Source organism: Eumetopias jubatus, unplaced genomic scaffold, assembly GCF_037043125.1.
Source record: "Eumetopias jubatus isolate StellerSeaLion01/CBP00866 unplaced genomic scaffold, mEumJub1_p1.0 scaffold_4, whole genome shotgun sequence".
Classification (NCBI taxonomy): Eukaryota; Metazoa; Chordata; class Mammalia; order Carnivora; family Otariidae; genus Eumetopias; species Eumetopias jubatus.
In genome coordinates this window covers 91,872,354-91,893,922 of record NW_028274810.1, presented here as the reverse complement: position 1 = coordinate 91,893,922, position 21,569 = coordinate 91,872,354, and the positions used below count along the sequence as shown (strand labels likewise).

At 40.1% G+C, this 21,569-nt stretch overlaps 1 protein-coding gene and 1 pseudogene across 14 annotated transcripts in view; both read right to left on the bottom strand.

Annotated features, from left to right (window-relative positions):
- Nucleotides 1–21,569, bottom strand: part of EIF4G3 (eukaryotic translation initiation factor 4 gamma 3) — a 336,241-nt gene that overhangs the window by 95,588 nt on the left and 219,084 nt on the right. For 13 of the 14 annotated variants that reach the window (XM_088022577.1, XM_088022578.1, XM_028090799.2 and 10 more), the window contains one exon: nucleotides 17,878–18,717. In XM_088022577.1, coding sequence (XP_087878703.1) covers nucleotides 17,878–18,717 — 840 coding nt within the window. Of the gene's footprint in view, nucleotides 1–17,645; nucleotides 17,780–17,877; nucleotides 18,718–21,569 lie in introns of those variants that run through there. The other variant, XM_028090801.2, reaches the window with a different exon arrangement.
- LOC114199050 (tumor protein p63-regulated gene 1-like protein pseudogene) lies at nucleotides 4,024–4,850 on the bottom strand (annotated as a pseudogene).

Below are 21,569 nucleotides of genomic sequence, written 5' to 3'. Positions count from 1 at the left end.
TCTTGCCAGATTTAATTCCAGGATGGTAAAAGTAACTCTTGAACAAATACATGAGTGTTGTATTTCTTCCCTTCTCATAGATACTTGATATTATAGCTAAAAAATGGTATTTCCCATTCAATAATGGATGGGCATCTTTTATTTTCTTTCTTTTTTATGGGGGGAATAGCATTCTTTCCTATGAATTTTTATTTTTATTATTTACTCAATCTTCTATTAGATTGTTGCTTTTTTTTCTTTTTTTAACTCACAGGTACTCTGCAGACAAGTTAACCTTTTACATACCACCCACTGTCCTGTTTCTTTTTGCCAAGGCAAAATTCAAAATTTTGTAATGAATACTGTCTAATGAATATGTGTTGTTTTTACAAACAGTATCAACACGAAAACCATGAAAGAAAACATGCATTAATTATTCTGAAGTTAAGGCAAGGAAAAGTCTTCTTCTTTGATAATGACTCAAAAACTTATGAATATGGAACTTTAAGATCCAAAGATAATTAAATGGATTCACTTGGGGGAGCCTGGCTGGCTTGGTCAATAGAGTATGCAACTCTTGATCTAGGGGTCATGAGTTTGAGCTCCACGCTAGGTGTAGAGATTACTTAAATAAACAAAACTTAAAAAAAATAAAACGGATTCACTTGGATGAGAATAATTCCACTACTAGCAATCATCTACTTCACAATCTTTAAGACCACACATTTCTGTAGTTTCTGAAGCATATCCAAGCTACGAATTTACCTTCTACCTTGCAGGACCATTTCCTGCCCCACCGGCACTAAAAATTTTTACCACCAACACACTTAATGTGTCTTTGCTATTCTACACAATCAAAGGCATGGACACAAGTTAAGAATCCAATATTAAGAGTTTGAACCCTTTGAGGATAAAGACTGCATCTTATTGGTCTCCTTTGTATATCCACCATTTAACATAGCACCTAATCCATAGTAGATGCTCACTGAAAATCTGTTAAGGAATAAATGCCCTGCAAGCAAAATTCAATCCAAAGTTAATGTCTCTGTCTACAACAATAAACACTGGTTCAGTCTCCTTCTGTGCGATAGGAAGTATTATATTATTCCATTTCGGAGATGAGGAAACTGAAATACAGAGAGGTTAACTCAATTGCCCCAACCCCAGAAACAGTAAAGGCTGGAGCTACAATTAAAACACAGATTTAATTGAAAAGCCCTTGTCTTCCCAATACAACACCCTGCCTCTTAACTCTGGCTTGTTCCTACACTTTCTCCTCTGAATTCCAACTTCATTTACATTTTGGTTAATAAGACTTTTGTTATGTAGCATGAGAGGATGTAGAGTTAAACAAGGGAGGGTACAGTGAAGAACAGTTTGTCACCAATATGGCATAGTATGTCAAGTCATGAGGAAAATAAAATGGCAAAGTGACTTTAAGGAAAAGATCTGTTCCCAAAAGTCAGAGGACAGTGCATATGCAATTCTGTCAGCAGTAAGAACAAAGATGACTCCAATAAGACCATCAACATATTTTCTAAGTGTCTGTATTGTATTTTACTGCTCTTTCTGCATTAACCTAGGCATTTCCGCATTTTAACAAATGCTTTTGTATCACCGCTACCATAATCAAAATAGACTACAATTAAAGGTAAGTCCAGCACAGATGAAGAAATGTCAATCACTACAGCACAAACAGATAATTAGACAATAGACTTCAACACAAGTAGCTGTCCTTCTGTTTACTAAATGCTTTTCACCTCTAAATACAACACTAAGGTTCATTGCCTTGAATATGCAAGAAAATGGATAAAAAAACACCTTCCCATTTGATCATCAGTGAGACCACATTGCCAGTGCTTTGCAAAGTGCCCAAGACTACTGAAACCTTAATCTGGGGGAGCCACTATGAGTAATAAAACACAACCTAACAGATGTACTTCCTCATTTCCTCACCTTACCCATCCTAGATTTACACATCTGTCTCTCTGTAAGATCATGGAGCTTCCAAATATTGTGAACTGACAAAATTATATTTAGGTGTTAAGAGTCGAGGAATTATCAGAATGGAAAATTTTGTGAAGACAACCATATTGAAAAAATTGTCAACAGGTTCTTTAGCAAGGTGTAGGCTGAGAAGAGAGCATCAAGGCAACAACGTAGGAATTAGCACCTACCAAACAGGTGTGAAGGACTAGCCAAAACCAAGTAAAATTAGGGAGAGATGAGAATTAACACAGAGCCTTAGCTGAAGGCTAACCCAAGAGTCTGGATCTTAGACCTTTGAAACAACAACTGTCTAAACAACTCTTGGATAGATATGTCCAGAAACTATTTTCTCTAGAAGACTTTACTAGAGAGTTTCAAAGCAGAAAGAGCTGTGATAGCTGGGGTAATAATCTGCTAGTCTATGAAACGGACTAGAAAGGCAAGGGGATCAAACAGTTAGTTCGATGGATAAAGAATGGGATGGACAGCTGGAAAGGCAAGAAAGGTCAAGTTGTATGAGGATTTACCCAGAGTGGCTCAACCGAGGCAAAAATATACAAGAACTAAGCTAACTAAGAACTAAAGAAATGCAGAGTCATTACTTCTAAAACACAGATGTCTTATGTGTTTCATCCATAAATACTAACATTGCTCTCACAGCCCAGTCAGGTGTTCCATATTTGTGACATCAAACAATGCCCCTAGAATGGCTACTATAGTGGTGCATTCGCTACCTAGCTGAGAACACCCTCTAAAACTCAGGTAAGACGTAGCTACTAGTAAAACAGTAAGATAGAGTAAAAATAATTCATAGTTCAGACATAAAATACATCAAAAGACAATGAGGTTTTTGGTTGTACCCCAACATTCCTCCACGTCTGGTACTGTTGATTATGATTTTTTTTTTTTTTTCGATTGTAAATGTCTTTACTACAAGACCAAAAACGAAGGTTCAAGACCCAGGTGGTGTGGAAGCAGCCTTTCGATTTTCATAGGCTGCTGCATTTGGAGCACAACCATGCCGACTAAAGCTACACCAGAGTTGTAAATATGGAGGAAGAAACCTGTGAGCCAGCACTTCAAGCTGATAACAAATGCTCCCAGTCAAGCCAGCAAGCCGAGGACGGGTGGGCGCATGGGTAGCGTGCCCTGGTTCCCACATGTACATGCTCTTCTGCAGGCCGCCACGGCTCAGGCGTGGTCAGGGCGACACTGACAGCCTCCGGTCTGCATGGGCACTGCGGTCACCGAGCCAGGGGTTAGCAGCAAAGGAGATGAGAATCTAATGCAGTCCTTTTTAAAAGGGCATTCTTTAAAAGCAAAGTAAGCAACCCCCATTTTAAATGAGTATGAGAATACAAATCTAGACTAGGCATAGTTGTCAAATTGTTTGCAAAGAACTATCAAGGTGACTCTCAAATTAATGAATTGTCTAAAAATGACTTCCTGCAAACTTCTGGGCCTGGCAAAGATGCCAGAGGTATTAACACAACATAATTTTAGAAAAAGTGTGACTTTAGGTCAAACACATATTTACACAAAAGCAGCTGTTCATTCAGGAGCTGAGGAGGCAGACTGTCTCTCCTTTAGTTCAACAGTCGGCTTGTTTTGCATTTAGCTTTAAAAAAATGAATTAAATTTCAAAATACAAAATTTGACACCAAGTATAAAGGTATTTGCAACTACAGGCACTGGGGTTTAGGGACCTCCCTGGGTGGAACAATCTACACAGTTGAAGCACTAGCAGGGAGGTTCTAGTGGGATCACACGTTTATTAACATGCTAGAGTGCTGGGCTGGGAAGGACCATCAGAAGCCAAATGCAGACACTCCAGGAAAAACACAGAAACAGGTTCTAGAAGATGGAAGACCGGCCAGGACAGGAACAGCTAGATTCGTCTTGCTTTTTGTCTGTAGCTCCTATTACCAGATGTCCAAGATTCAGCTAGAGTATAGGATTCATTTGACTATTCTAATCGCGCTCAGATTCCTGAAAGGTTAACAGCCCGACCCTGCCAGGGGCAGCAGAACTGGCCTGACACCCCGAGTCCCCAGGTCTGCCTGTGGGCAGCGTCTAGAAGCCTATTTTGCCTCTGGTCATGGAATAACCCAATTTAGCCTCATTAATGAAGGACATCAATCCCACGTAGGTCTCAATGAGGAGGGGATGCTCCAAGACCAGCACACCGTTGGCTTGTCCCAGCAGAGGACTCTCTTTTTGGGCTTGACAGCTTGGATTAACATAGCTTTGAAGCTTTCCAATTGGCACAGAGCGGCTGTCTTCTCATCCGCACCGGCCATCGGATGCTCTATGAACGTGACATAGGGCACGTTGGTGGACCAGGGGTTCCATCTGTTTATGAAGGAAGGGCGACTCTGTTTGTCCCAATGAATGCGAATCCCAAAACCTTCTCGCTTGTTGAGCGATTTCGGGAGAAACTTGAATTCTCCGCAGGAGATGGTGTCCACCACATTTAAGGCGATGCGGACCACCTGCTGGCACTGAAGGCTGATGAAGTCGTACTTGCAGATAAGCGCCTGGCCTGTGATGAGCACCAGCCGCTCCTTCTCGTTCCAGTGGTCAACCTCGGTCAGCAGCCACACGCCCTGGATGTCGCCGTCCTCCACTGGCCGCACCACCACGCCAATCTCCTCCACTGCCTGCTCGATGGTGCCGGGCCGGAACACAAAGTACTCCTTGAGACGGGCGCGGCGCGTGGGGTCGTGGATGCTGAGCGGCCGCCACAGCGTCTGGCGCAGCGGCGTGCCCGCGCCCGGCCGCCCCCCAACCGCGCCGCCGCCCGCGCCGACCTCCTCGCCGGCCGCCAGCACCGCCGTGGGGCTCGTGCCCGCCGAGTCCACCGAGTCCTGCAGCTGCAGCATGGCCAGGCCGACCGCTGCCCAGGACCCCGATCCCAGAGCCCGCCCGAAGTGGCTGCAGTCGCCGTCGCTACCGCCCCAAGCTCGCCGATTAGGATGTTTTTGTTGAAATCTATTTCCTAAATTTCTAAGCTACTTCCCTAACTGGATTCATTTCTAGCTTCAGGGTTTTCAGCATTAAATTCTAAGGCTGATGCCTCTGACAGATCCTTATACATGCTGGTGACACAACCACTCAAAGTCTTATTCATTTTTTTAAAATAATAGCTTTATTGAGAAATAGTTAACACACTATAAAGTTCACCTTTTTATACAATTCAGTTGTTTATAGCTGTAATGGAAAAACTCCAGTCTTTCCACTTCCCTTTGTAGGGAAAAACTCAGTTATTTCCTATTGTGTTTTCGTTTACCACTTGGAACACTTCGCTTCTGACACCTCTTGTCATCAAATATATGGGGTTTTCCCTTCCATAACAAGCAATTCTCCATGACATCAACTGGGTGTCCTACAATTTAACTCAATCCAAACACTATCAACCTGAGGATGTCATATCCCACAGGTTAGGGCTCAGTTCCACAAGACTGTTCTCCTTCTACTTCAGACGCCAGTCGAAAGCCCAGGTGGCCGACCAGTATAGATCAGAAGTTCCAATGACCACCCTCTCCTCAGGTTCGATGAATTTCCTAGAGCAGCTCACAGAACTCAGGGAAACATGTACTTGCTTTTACCAGTTTATTGAAGGACATAAATGAACAGATGAACAGCCAGATGAAGAGATATAAATAGACAAGGCAAGGTCTGGGAGGGTCTCAAGTGCAGAAGCTTCCGTCCCTGGAGTTGGAGTACATTACTCATTACTGGTGTGGACATGGTTGCTGGACTCGAAGCTCTCTGAACCCCCTATCCCTGAGATTCTATGGAGGCTCCCTCACATAGGTATGATCAAATACTAATTCCATATGCAGTCCCTTTCTTCTCTCTAGGATGGGCGATGGGGCTGAAAATTCCAAACTTCCAATGATTTGGTCTTTCTGGTACCAGCCCCCTCCAGGAGCCATCCAAGAGCCTACCTAGAGTCACCTCAGTAGATCAAGACAATCTTAGTGCTATCACTTAGAAATTTACAAGGCTTTTAGGAGCCCTGTGTCATCGATGGAGGTAAAAGACCAACATTAGAACAAGAGATGCTCCTAATGTTCTTATCACTTAGTAAATTACAAGGGTTTTAGGAGCTCTGTGCCAGTAAGGAGTGACAGAGAGCAATATATATTTTCTATTGGAGTGCCTGGGTGGCTCCAACAGTTAAGCGTCTGCCTTCAGCTCAGGTCCTGGGATTGAGCTCCATGTCAGGCTCCCTGCTCAGCAGGGGAGTCTGCTTCTCCCTCTCCCTGTGCCCCTGCTCGAGCATTCTCTCTCTCTTGCTCGCTCTGTCTCCCAAATAAATAAAACTCTTCAAAATAAATATGTTATTTCCTATTATCTCACAACACCATATTCACAGAGTTGTGTGACCATCACCACTATCTAACTTCAGACATTTTCATCATCCCCAAAAGAAGGCCTATACCCATTAGTACTCCCTCCCCATCTCCTTACCTCTGACAACTATGATTCTACTTTGTGTCTCAAAGAATTTGCCTATTCTGGACGTTTCACATAAACAGAATCATACGATATGTGGTCTTTTGTGACTTTTTTCACTTAGCATGATGTTTTCAAGGTTTATCCATGTTGTAGCATTTATCCGTACATCATGCCTTTTCATGGCAGAATAATATTCCATATTATATACACACACACACCCTAATTTGTTTATACATTCGTCAGTTGATGGACTTTTAGGTTGTTTCCAATTTGGGGCTATCCAATTCATTTTTTTCCCATTCCTTTTTCTCTCTCTGTTTTTCTTCCTAATTTTCTACTCCTGTCCTAAATAGGAAGTTAATGTTATTAGTATTCTCTTCTTAAATGCATGCCTAAAGCTTTTCAATAGTACAGATTATCCTGGTAAAATTCACTGTTCTAAGCATACCTCCTCCCTTCCAAATGACAGCAGAGGTTACCATGAGAGGTGACTGGCCATTGTGAAGGTTAAATGATATAATGGGCACAAAAGCCTCTAATCAAATTTATGCACACATAGGGACTACTGTTAAGGACTTTCTACTGTTTCATGCTCAAGATTTAATTAAGAACTTTTGAGATGGTATCATCTTGTTGAGCTTCTCTTCTTTGGAGCATGAATTCCTAAGGACAGTGATAACGACACTGATTTATTCTGTGTAATATTAGTATAGTTCAAAGGGAACATTTGGTCCCCTAATACTAGCTGAATATAGAAATATTAATATTTAACATTTACAGAGTGCTTATCATGTGTCAGACACTGTGCTAAGTACTTTACATACATCACATTTTATGTTTATTAGAATTATATGAAGTAAATACAATTATCATCTTCAAATTCTAGATGAGAAAAACTCAGAGGTTAAGAAACTCGCCCATGGGGCACCTGGGTGGCTCAGATGGTTAAGCATCTGCCTTCAGCTCGGGTCATGATCCCAGGGTCCTGGGATCGAGTCCCACATAGGGCTCCCTGCTCAGCAGGGAGTCTGCTTCTCCCTCTCCCTCTGCCTCTACCCCTGCTTATTCTCTGTCTCTCTCGCAAATGAATAAATAAAATCTTTAAAAAAAAAAAAAAGAAAGAAACTCGCCCATGGTCACAGACACAGACAGGGGAAAGGCTAAGGTGCAGGAGTGTCTGACTCTATTGTCTTGATCTTGACCACAATACTTTACTAACAGTGTTGAGATTAACTAAATACACAAAAAGTAACATACAGATCCTATGCATATATATATATATATACAGAAGATTGCTACTATAACTAAATATAACAAGATTTTGTAGTAAAAAGTAGAAGGGTAGAGTTTGTTTTGAAGGTGAATGCCCCTGAATACCACCCAACATCCTAAACGGTTTAAGCAGAGATATGAAAAAGGAGTGGTAAAGTCAGATCGATATTTTAAAGAGATACTGCCTGGTGGAGAATGAACATGAAGGGGGGCAAAACTGGACATCCCAGGGACATGAGAGATCCTAAGGCAGTGAGAGCAGGAAAAGGAGAGGAAGGGAAAAATTCAACAACCACATCAGGTAAAAATCAGAGAACCGTGATAAATGATTATACACAAAAGATGAGTAACTCAAGTCCATCAACAGTGACTTCAGGATTTTAGCTTATGTAAAGCCAGTGCCATTAACTGAGATAAAGAACAGGTTTAGGTCAATGAGATACCACCTCACACCCAGTCAGAATGGCTAAAATTAACAAGTCAGGAAACGACAGATGTTGGCGGGGATGCGGAGAAAGGGGAACCCTCCTACACTGCTGGTGGGAATGCAAGCTGCTGCAGCCACTCTGGAAAACAATATGGAGGTTCTTCAAAAAGTTGAAAATAGAGCTACCATACGACCCAGCAATTGCACTACTGGGTATTTACCACAAAGATACAAATGTAGGGTTCCAAAGGGGTATGTGCACCCCGATGTTTATAGCAGCAATGTCCACAATAGCCAAACTGTGGAAAGAGCCAAGATGTTCATCAACAGATGAATGGATAAAGAAGATGTGGTATATATACACAATGGAATATTATGCAGCCATCAAAAGGAACAAAATCTTGCCATTTGCAAAGACGTGGATGGAACTGGAGGGTGTTATGCTAAGCAAAATAAGTCAATCATTAGAATGAGAAAGACATGTATCATATGACCTCACTGATATGAGGAATTCTTAATCTCAGGAAACAAACTGAGGGTTGCTAGAGTGGTGGGCGGTGGGAGGGATGGGGTGACTGCGTGATAGACATTGGGGAGGGTATGCGCTATGGTGAGTGCTGTGAATTGTGCAAGACTGTTGAATCACAGATCTGTACCTCTGAAACAAATAATATATGTTAAAAGAAGAAGAAAGAAGAAAGAAGAAAGAAGAAAGAAGAAAGAAGAAAGAAGAAGAAGAAGAAGAAGAAGAAGAAGTAGTAGAAGAAGATGATAGCAGGAGGGGAAGAATGAAGGGGGGGAAATTGGAGGGGGAGATGAACCATGGAGAGACAATGGACTCTAAAAAAGAAACTGAGGGTTCCAGAGGGGAGGGGGTTGGGGGAATGGGTTAGCCTGGTGACAGGTATTAAAGAGGGCACGTTCTGCATGGAGCACTGGGTGTTATACGCAAATGAATCATGGTACACTACATCAAAAACTAATGATGTAATGTACAGTGATTAACATAACGCACACACACACACACACACACACACACACAAGAACAGGTTTAGGGAACTAGGTGATTAGTTCTATAGTGGACATATTAAATCAGAGCTGGCTTTGGGATTTCCAGATGGAGATATTTGGCAGGCAAGAGGAAATGGAAGACAGAAACTCAGAAGAGAAGTTGAGTATGGAGATAAAAATTTGGAAGTCATCTACCACCAGGGTAGATGAAATCAACCGTGAAGAATGTGTTGAATGATAACAGAATTACAACATGACCCAAATACAAGAGAACTGTCTTTGGTGATGGAATTGTTCTATATTTTGACTTTGGTAGTGATTACATGACTTTATGTGTCTGTCAAAATTCAAAGAAATGAGGGGCACCTGGGTGGCTCAGTTGTTTAAGCAACTGCCTTCGGCTCAGGTCATGATCTCAGGGTCCTGGGAACAAGCCCCGCATCGGGCTCCCTGCTCAGCGGGAGGCCTGCTTCTCCCTTTCCCACTCCCCCTGCTCGTGTTCCCTCTCTCGCTGTCTCTAAGTCAAATAAATAAAATCTTAAAAAAAAAATAATTCACAGGAATGAATGCTAAAGGGAGTGAATATAACTGCAAAGAAATTATATACACTAAATCTTACTAAAGAAAAAAAAAGGAGAGAACAATGAGCAGTGTTACATTTGGTGAAAAGACTGTAAGATAGCATGCTGGGAGCAGAAAGCAGATGATGTTAGTTGAGAGTGAACAGAGAAGTAGCAGAAATGATTGACTATTCTTGGGAAGCCTGGATGAGACAAGGAAGAGAGTTTCAATGACAGCTAAGTGGATGTGTAGGATTGAGGGTGTATTTTCACTATGAGATAGACTTCAGCAGATTTACAGTGACAAAGAAATCTATGGGAAGGCAGTGAATATATAAGGAGACTGTAAGGGACAACTAAGAGACTCCGATGAAAGTCTGGATGAAAGGGCGCCTAGGTGTCTCAGTCATTAAGTGTCTGCCTTCGGCTCAGGTTATGATCCCAGAGTCCTGGGACTGAGCCCCGCATCGGGCTCCCTACTCTGCAGAGAGCCTGCTTCTCCCTCTCCCACTCTCCCTGCTTGTGTTCCCTGTCTGTCAAATAAATAAATTCTTTTTAAAAAAAGAAAGTTTGGATGGGGTCAGGTTGGTAGCTCCAGCAGAAGGTTAAAAAAGGCATACTTAATGCACTCAATAGTCTACACAAAGACACAAGGTCATCTGCTGAGGGTTAGGAGGGTTGGGCTGAGTATAGGATTTTATAAAAGGCAAGTCATATAGGAATGACTGCGCAGAGAGCATGAATTGGTAGTTATATCTACATTCACAGTGGCAGGTATTATCCAGTAGTACTCTGCCTACTGGAATTTAGGAATAGAGAAGATGGGGTACAGCTACCTAATGTTTCTCAAAAGGAAAAGGTGGTAGGAAAACCATAGATTTTCATAAGAGGATAGCTCAGATAATCATTCTCTTCCACCTCTGCTTAAATCTCATACTCCTTGAAGACTACAACTCTGATTATGTTATTTAAACACTAAAACTTGCTGCCTTTCCAACATTCCTTTCCCTATGTGGTTATTTTTATACCACTTAAAACATTCTAACATACGGGGCACCAGGCCGGCTCAGCTGGTGTAGTATGCGACTCGTGATCTCGGGATTGTGGGTTCTGGCCCCACGTTGGGTGTAGAGATTACTTAAAAATAAAATCTTAAAAAAACAAAAAAGGGGCACCTGGGTGGCTCAGTCGTTAAGCGTCTGCCTTCGGCTCAGGTCATGATCCCAGGGTCCTGGGATCAAGCCCCACATCGGGCTCCCTGCTCAGCAGGAAGCCTGCTTCTCCCTCTCTCACTCCCCCTGCTTGTGTTCCCTCTCTCTCTTGCTGTGTCTCTCTCTGTCAAATAAATAAATAAAATCTTAAAAACAAACAAACAAACAAAAAACTTTCTAACATACTACAAGGGCAGAGATCTTTTGGATTCTTCAATTCTTGGAAACCTTGAGTGCCCAGAACAACTGACTTATAGTAGGCCCTCATTAACTTTTTGTATGGTTGAAACAGGTGGGCTTCCACATCTCCCTCTGAACATGGGTCACCAGCCCCTAAGCCCAAAAATATTCAAAGAACTTTATAGCTATATGGAAAGCATGTTAGAAAAAATAACAGAGGGATGCCTGGATGGCTCAGTTGGTTAAGCAGCTGCCTTCGGCTCAGGTCATGATCCCAGGGTCCTGGGATCAAGTCCTGCATCAGGGAGCCTGCTTCTCCCTCTGCCTGCCATTCCTCCTGCTTGTGCTCTCTCTCTGACAAATAAATAAAATCTTTAAAGAAAAAGAAAAAACAGAAATGTGAGGTAAAGAAAGGCTTGAGTTGTAATTCTTCCTATGACTCTGAGAAACCCAATTTGCCACTGCATGGCTTATTTTTTATATCAGCAAAATAGGAACAATGCTATACTAGGAATAACTGCTTAAATCATAAGATTAATGCCTGAGAAAAGGCTCTGTAAAAATTTAAAAAGTAACACTTTATTATGATTGCAACAAAATTAGCAAGTACTAATAATATAGCAATAGTAAATAGAGAAAAGATATAATGTTGAAGAAAATGTATTTGGGACTCTTTTTTGCACTTGTAAGGAAAATTTTCTTGTCAAAAGTATTAGAAACCATTCTCAAGACTACTGTGTGCAAGGTGGAGATCAGCACTGGAAGAAGAAAACGCTTTTAGAAAGACTAGGTTTTCCTGGAGAGAGCTCTTTCTTCTGCCTGACAGAGAATAGCAATTCCCAAGCTGTCTGGATTACTCTGTCTGGAAGGAGGTAAGCACAATGGTTTCTTTTGAAAGTAAATTAGTAAGTCTGGGGAAAAGTCGGCTGAATTCTGAACAAAGAATCCATGTCTATTCATGGAGATATGTATGACTAAGGTTATTAATATCCAACGAATGAAACTTTTGAGACTCATGTTGCAAAGAAATGAACTACTATAAATAGCAGGAAAATGTATATCATATGAAGATGAGGGATTTTACAAGGGGCTTGCCAGAAGGCTTGGCACTTCAGTCTGTTAGTACGTTACACCATTAGGTGTCTGGGTTCATTCTGCAGAATAAAAAGAACTTGAGGGGCACCTGGGTGGCTCAGTCAGTTAAATGTCTGCCTTCAGCTCAGATCATGATCCCGGAGTCCCAGGATGGAGCCCTGCATTGGGAACCCTGCTCAGTGGGGAGTCCGTATCTCCCTCTGACCCCCCACCACTGGCTCACACTCTTGCTTGCTCTCTCCCGAATGAATGAATGAATGAATGAATAAACAAATAAATAAAAGAACTTGACCCAACTCCAGTATTTTCCAGAGAATGCTTTAGATTTCACCGTGAAGAGAAACAAGAAAGTAGGAATCACAGCAGAAATGTACTTTCCAAGGCAGCTTTGTTTCAAGTATTTTTATAAATAAGGTGAGGAAAGTCAATCATTTTAATTTATTTATCCCTAAGGATCACTCAACTCAAGCCTCTGAAAAAGGGAGCCAAAAGCCCTTGTTTTAAAAACTGCTCTACTGATTTTGATAATTAACATGGAACCAGGAACATGTAAGAAGTCCTGCACTTAAGGCTTCAGAACATATTTTCTCTAGGGGCGTCTGGGTGGCTCAGTTGGTTAAGCTTCTGCCTTCAGGTCAGGTCAGAGCGCTGCATGGGGGGGGGGTCCCTGCTCGGCGGGGAGTCTGCTTCTCTCTCTCCTTCTGCACCTCCCCCACCGCTTGTGCTTTCTTCTCTCTCTCAAATGAATAAATAAAATCTTTAATTAAAAAAAAGAACGTATTTTCTCTAGAGGAATGTGAGAAATTAAATTGTAAGGGTGTAGATTAAGGGAGGGATTAGGCTTGTGGAACATCAAATCACAGATGATCTGTTGTCACCCGCAGAAACTAAATATTCCAGGGATGTTTCAAATATTTCTTAGAAGGTGTAAGTTAAGCAAAGGCAAGAATAAATTTCAGATTTCTAATTCCTGCTGCTGACCTTCAGATCATGGTTTTACACATGAGACTCAGGTTAGTCTACCCAAACTGAAAGGCTTTTATTTCTCTGCATTTATGCTTATGTTTTATTTCTTTGAAGGTACTGTGAATATTCTCACAGGTGAAAATAAATCAAGGATTATTATTAAAACATATTTTCCTGAGCTAAACTATGCTCCTTTTATACTGAAGTGAATCAAAACCAAAAGAGAGAACAGCAATGTTACTGGCTGTATGGATCAGTATTTTATTAACACCCCCAAAACATACAAACGTACCTCCATTTGAGAAGTAAATCTTTCATCTTGCAACCTACAGAATCTGGGAACCATCCTTCAACCTTAGCTTAGCTTCCAAGAATATAAGGGAAACTCCTGGAAGCCACATACACAAGGTGAGTTGTTGCCACTACTGTAGTCACTACACTACCGGGAACATGGGATGCTATGCCAGTCTCTAAAAGCAAGGAGCTTACATTTTAATATCAATGTGGGAGAAAAAGATCTTGGATCCCAGCGAAGTGAGGACGTGGAACTGAGGTTCTCACAAAAAGCCCTGAGACTCCAAACAGAGTGACAGCCTCAGTGAAAAGGTAGCTAAAACAATAAAAGAGAACAAAATAAACCAGTGAACCAACACAGAGTAAAGACAAGGAAGGACACTTGGTTTCACCTAGGTGGAAAGGGACTGTTGTCATCCTGAAAAACAGTATCCACAGGGAATGCCTTCACAGCTGTTTGGAATATGAAAGGAGATTTAGGACATTAAACTCAGATTAAGGTTTAGCTAATGTTTTCCTCAAGACGTGGTAAATAAAGCAAACACACCTGCTTTGGGATGACCTGCCCATAGTGTACATCCAGGAAAGTTTTGCTGAAGAGGAATTCATAAAACAAATTTATAAGATATACGAAGAAACAATGCACTATGAGCAAGAGCCAGAAGACACAGTAAGTTGAAAGATTAGAAATGTCCCTCTGCCAAAGGAATTTCAAATAATACTTTTATAATCAAATAGAGATAATAAAAAAACTAAACTCATTATTTTCAAAAGTGAAAAGTTCATGTCACACGGCATGCACATTACATAGTACACACATTCAGGGAATTATATAAAAATGAACTGCTGGATGATGAGTGGGGAATGTTTTTCCACAAGTTCTGAAACTCTCTTTTATTACACCACAAGTACACAAAAACCATAATAAAAACCCTAAGACTTCAAGAAATACCCAATACAGATTTCTGCACATTTAATTCCTGAACCAATCGTATGAACTAAGTAAAAGTCTGGCCAATCTCTGAGGTTTTTCAGAGTACACTGAACATAAACACAATTCTCATTTCACAGGGCTTGCTCTTCAACACCTAAGCATCCAGAATTGCTGCATTTTGTTCCAGTCAGAAATATGATCTAGAATAGTTGCAAGAAAATGTTTTCCAGCAGAAGAAAAGGGACTATATGCCTAATGTCTGAAGTTACAGCTTTAAACAAGTATCTCTATACCAACTCCTAAGTATTCTTATGCATCACACCTGTCAAAAGCAAATGTGTTCTGAAGCGAGCTTTAAAGTGCTTTATCCTCAGGCAGACGCAGTGAGACCTAGTCTCAAAAGTCAACAACAGGGGTGCCTGGGTGGCTCGGTCTGGTTGAACGTCAGACTCTTGGTTTTGGCTAGGGTCATGGTCTCAGGGTCCTGGGATGGAGCCTGATGGGGCTCTGCACACAGTGCAGATTCTGCTTGTCCCTCTCCCTCCCGCTCTGCTCCTCTCTCCCTGCTCTTGCTCTTTCTCAAATTAATAATTTTTTTTAAAAAGTCAACAACAAAAAACTGATATCCAAACCAAACTGTTATGATTTAATAATCTCTTAAAATAAACAAGGTACTAAATGACTAAGTGCAAATAAGATTGTAGTCACTGAGAACAGGACAACTTCAAATGGATATATCTTCAAGAGTGATGATAATTTAAGTTTTTAATAACTTTTGTGGCAATAACAAAAAACATTTGTATAGAAATGAGAGGGCCAGGAATGTTTTTGGTAGCTTTATAGTTTAAAAAATGCTATTTACGGGGCACCTGGGTGGCTCAGTCGTTAAGCGTCTGCCTTCGGCTCAGGTCATGATCCCGGGGTCCTGGGATCGAGCCCCACATCGGGCTCCCTGCTCAGCGGAGAGCCTGCTTCTCCCTCTCCCACTCCCCCTGCTTGTGTTCCCTCTCTCACTGTGTCTCTCTCTGTCAAATAAATAAATAAAATCTTTAAAAAGAAAATGCTATTTACATGGGTTCTTCAGGTTCATTTACTTTGAATTCTGAAGAGCGAGTGTAAGAAATCAAGGGCTATCACAGAACTTCTAGTTCATTATATATAATACATTTATAGGTTAAAAAAATCATAAAACTAGAACAATGCCAGGACGCTTTACTTCCTGATATTACAACCTCTACCCCCACCCCTAAATCATGCAAAAGAGAGTTTGTTCTTTTCTAGCTATCCTCTGGTTACTGCTGAAGTATCTACATTCCTTCACTAAGCTGCTAGGGACTTATATTACTAATTCCCAGAGTACTGGCATTTCAGAAAAAAAAAAGGAACCATGGTATGAAAATTACTTGCCCTAAAATCTGTTTGTCCATCTATCCCTGGGCACCGTCTTGCAAATATCAGGCCACCTAACTGACATACTGCTTAAAAAATCAATGTCAGGAATGAGTGGAAGTATGAGTTTGGTATGGGCTCATTCTTTGCTTATTTCAGGATGCAGGAATGGTTTGTATCTATGACTTGTATTACCTATGATTATTTTGTTTTTCTTTCTGTCTTTTGTTTTTTTAAACATTTGTCTTCAATAGCTTCTCCTAATTTTGGAACTACCACATCACTAGCTGTTGGATGACAATTCACAGGTGAGTTATGTGAAGGGAGACAATGAAGGGTCAAACAAACTCCTGTTCTCCAACAAAGGAGCGTTCCTTGGGGGGCTTTCACCTGTAGCTACATCGAAACTGTTTTTTCAAAAAGCCCCAGGTCATCACCCCACCAAGAAAGAAGGTTCCTAAAATAGTAATGGCATCGTGAATTCCGATGTGATGGAGGCCAGTCTCTTGAGGAAACAGATGATTTACAAACTTTATGATAAATTACCCCCTGTCCCCACCACCTTGCACTGTTGCACCATGTTGAACTAGATGTTCTACTGTTCCAAGGAATCAGACAACCCCCCTAAGAAATTCAGGAGAAAACTGCCTCAAGAACTGAGCTATGTAGGAAAGCTAGATCTTAAAACTAGGGATCAGGTTTTTGATTTAAGTTTCCCTATGGATTAGACAGCTGAAAAAAGACAATAAACACCGAGGATGCTGATGACTAAAACCTCCCCACCCAGTGCATTTCTAGAACAACTGCTGGGGGAGCATGCAATTTTCTAATTGTATAATTTAACTTGAGGGGTATAGACAGAGCAAATTATACTGCATGGGGCACTACTGCACCAGATAGGCTATGCTGACTTATTCTTATGGGCCATATTCTTATGGGCTAATGACTCTAGTTGATAAGCCTCAGATAATTTTTGATTAAAATTATAAAAATTCAGGGGCACGTGGGTGGCTCAGTCAGTTAAGCGTCCGACTCTTATTTCTGCTCAGGTCATGATCTCAGGGTCAGGAGATCAAGTCCCTGAGTGGGCTCTATGCTGGGCGTGAAGCCTGCTTAAGGTTCTCTCTCTACCTCTCCCTCTGTCCCTCCCCCACACACCCCAGCTCACTTGCACTCCCTCCCCCCACTTTTCCTCTCTAAAAAAAAGGGACAGCACCTGGGTGGCTCAGTTGGTTAAGCATCTGCTTTCGGCTCAGGTCATGATCTCAGGGTCCTGGGATTGAGCCCCATGTTGGGCTCCCTGCTCGGGGGGGGGGGGGAATGGGGGCAGGGAGTCTACTTCTCCCCCTCCCTCTGCCCCACCCCCCAGCTCATGCACACTCTCTCTCTTGCGTGCTCTCTCTAATAAAATCTTCAGAAAGAATTATAAAAATCCAATATTCCTAAGATCCTAGGTGATGCTACATTAAATAAATAATTTTGAACTGGGAAGAATATAATACTTTGACAATAATAATAAAATTAGTATTCCAGGAAAAAACGAAACCTCTAAAGGAAAAAATGAAGAGCATTAAATTTCTCTTTGAATCAGAGAGGGCATTTTCATTTTTCAGAACTAGTTACAAACTTCAACATTGTGATTGCTATTCTTCTAAATCCCAGATTAAAGAAGAGATGAATTCCTTTATGTTTGGATTGACTGGGTTCTAAAATTTGGAGAAGACAGGATTAAGGACTATAGGGTATGCTTGTTTTAATTGGTTTCCAGCCCCAAAGCTACTAAATTAACCACTGAGGAACTGATTCATATGAACAAGGCAAAAAAAAAAAAAAAGAAAAGAAAAACAAAAAACACATGTACAGTGACATATACCTTGGAGGCATTTTGTATATTTGAAATTTCATTTGCATTTTTAGACAATGGAGTAACTCTTTTGCAGGCTGCACTAAAACATAAACACACCATTGAAGAAATCAGACTACGAATGTCAGCATTCATTTGATGTTTCTGGAAGTCAAGGAAAGTAGCCAATTAAAAAATAACTCAAACACTGCTTCTTTTTCATGTTCAGCAAGCATAAAATAATTAATGGCACAACAGCTTACCTGGGCCGGGGCTCTTTCTTGAACTTAGGTTCTGGGCATCCACAATCTCTTCTGTTTGCCCGCCTGCTTCTACCTCTATTTTGTTCTGAATCTCTTTTGCATCTTCACTAAGGCAAGTTCTTATGCTCTCATCCTCTTCTAAGACCCTCTGGACTGTGGTGGGAACACCAGCAGTACTAACATTAGTGGCAGCAGCAGGAACAATGGCTGGTGTGGGAGGAGGAGGAGCTGGAGGAGTTGGAGGAGATGGAGAAAAGGAAGGAACTGTGGAAGGGGTAATGGGAACGGGGACACATTCCACTTTCATTTCTTCTGGGGCATTTTCCAGAATCTCCAATTCAAGAGTCAATGGCAACACCTCCTGTTTTACTATTTCCACAATGCTCTCTGTGGCTGGTAATGTTTCACTAACTCCATTCATTTCATTAATTAGATTAGTACTAGAAATCAGTGGAATATCATTAGGTGCTACACTACAAGATTTCTTGCATATATCATCATCAATTACATCTGTTGGTGATGGATCTGATGTCTCTGTGCAAGATACAGGGCTGGGTACAGGAATTGTGTCTTCTTTTGAGGAAGAGAGTTCACACCTGTCATCTACAGCAGTGGCGAATATTGGCTGGCTACTAAGAGCAGCAGAAGTGGGGGAAGCAATTGTACTTCGAGCAAGTGGAGAAACAGTGGTAGGTGATGGAGGCAGAGGAAGCTCTGGCATGGATTCTACTGCAGTCGTCTCTGATGTCTGGCCTGCTTGTTCTTTCTTCTCTCCACTAAAGACTAGCCTAAGGACTGGGGAAGGAGACTTTAACACTGGATCGGGTTTTGGCTTCTCTTCTGGGGAAGAAAAAACAAAAGAGTTTAAGAATAATTCTTGGATCAGAGATTATATTGTATTATTTTGGGCTAGTTCTTTTAATCTCTTACCCAAAATAATGGGCAACAAAAGACAGACCAAATTATTAGACTTACTCTGCCACTCCAAAAAACCCTGTCATATTTTCTAGTTATACCTAGTGTTACTTGGTTACCAATAAACATAAAGTTAATTTTGGAGTAAAAGAAGGAATCAAATATTAACCATATAATTATATCAAGAATACAACAGAAAAGTTCATCAAAACTGAAGCTAAACCATCCAGAATTGGGAATGGGGCTTTTATTTTTTTAAGTAAAGACCTTCATTTCTACTGTATCTTGCTCCCTATAGAAGATTTTTCTACCAAAGATAACACTATAGTGTCAGAACAGCTCAAGAACAAATAAGTACAGATTAAATTATTATAGACTGGTATTTTTACTTTATACATTTCTGCATTTAGGAGAATTTCGGTAAAGAATGTGTATTACTTGTATAAAAAACTATGTTTTAAGAGAAGCTATCATGGTGTCATTTATTATCAGTGCAATTTATTATCTGTGAAATCAGGTCCCTGAATATAAAAATTCATTTACAAATTAAACTTTCATTTTTGAAAAGAGGCAGCATGTATATAATCAGAAATGTGAAAATATAAAAATGTAAATTTATCTTGTAAAAAAATATTCTTCAAGGAGAAACCAAAGTTAATCAAGTCCAATTAAAAAAAGAACATAATACATACATCTGAAATACCTGAGAATATATAAAATGTGTATCTGTGTATAGATGAAAAAGAATGAGAGCAAGAGAGAAACTGATGATCACAATAAAGGTATACCAGAAACATGTAAGAGACTGTAATTCATGAAAATTTCCATATTCTAAAATTCTAGGTAACTGATATGTGATTCATTCCAGGGTGGATGAAGCCAAAGGAGAGTGACTGGTTTCCAGCCTGATGCTTCTGTAGCATGATAAACAGGCTCCACTGGAAAAAGATACTCATGAGTATGTTCATCAAATAACAAAAATTTTAAGCACTACTAAAAGACAGTTTAAACTGAAAGGGACTTTACTTTCTCTGCCAGAAATCTCTATACATCAGTGAAAATGAGTCTTTACAATAAATTATTGTACTTAAGTTTGTCATAGAAAATATGCTCTGTTAATCAGAGAAACAGATGGTTAAATATTACCATTAAGTTGTTAAAGAATAACTCATCCTTTAATATCATTTATCATTCATCATTCATTAACTACTTTTGCTGGCCTTAAAATTCATTCTAATTTATGGGTACAGAGACCAGTACAGTACCTATTTACTGTACAGGAGAAATAGGATCATTAGGCTCTCACTGTCAAATCCCTCAGTCTATGTTGTCAGGGCAAAAGACAAAAATATTTCAAAGAAATCTATTATATGTATTATATATATGTAAGAAATATATAATAAATACACATTTATTAAAATATTGCTCATGAAAATAACTTTCAACTCACTGGAGTAACTGCTACAAAGGTCACCCAGATTACATGAAAGCACTGTGAAAGCACATCAGAGTAACACCCTTTATAAACACTGAATGAAACCTAGAAGCAGTAAATAGTAAAAAGTAATTCTCACATTAATAATCTAATAAGTATGTCAATTCTATTATTAATTTTGAAAAATAAAATTTCTGATACCAAAAACAAAAAAAGCAGACCTAGGACTGAAATTTCTATATACTCTTGAGAAAAATCTAACATGAAGAAAATTAGAAACAAAAAAAACCTTATTTTGAGAGGTCCTCATTCTGAAATAAAACTCCTTTAAATTCATTCAAGTTTTAATACAGAAAGCTGAAAAGTATACTACAGTAAACCTAAATAAAGAACACTGACTTTATCTAAGAACTTTTACTATTAAGAGTATATTGTGCAAAGCCATGATAGTCTGAAATCTAATATACTGCATTACAAATACTTCTACCATTTGTAGAAGTAGGAAATTGTGGGAATTCCATAATAATCATGCAAGAGGGAGCAAAGATAGAGGTCTGGAAGATTTAAGGCTATTTATATTAACTGCATAATACCAACAAAATAAGAGAAATAGACGAAATGATCTAACATGAAGGATTTATTAAAGAATTAACAGTGTGGGCCATATAATGGTATATTATGCAAACACTTAAAATAGGCTTTTAAAACAGTAATGATATGGAAAGTATTTTTTAAAAAGGGCACAAGACTGTATGGAGAACATAAACCTAATTTGGTAACTTAAAAAAATATATGCTACTAACACATGCATATGGGAAAGTGTGGAGTTAAGCTTACTAACAATAGCTCTAGATAATGAGAAAGAGATATCCATAGTTTATACAATGAATGCCAGATTTATAAGGAAAAAAACTGCTCCCTTTATTCTCAGATGGCAGTGAACCAACTGCCTAGATGGGTACCTTTGGTTGCCAAGAGTCTCATGTAACTGAGAAGGTGATACCATCACTTAATGGGCAGAGACCAGGAACGGTTAGCATCCTGCAACTTGAGGGACAACCTCACTTGACAGAGAACAGTCCTGTCCTAAGTTCCAGGGGAGCCCCAAATGAACAACATTGCTATAAATCACTGAATTACAACAGAGTATCATTCACTGAATATCTACTCTATACTAAGTGCTTTCAGAAGGCACTAAGGCTAAGACTAAGGAACAAGTAACTTTTATTTGCATTTCATTGTCCATGCCATATCCTCCACACACTGGGCTGAATGTACCTACTCAAACAATGGCAAACAACAATCAAGCTGTGTCTAGACATCATCAACGCCAATTGATGAT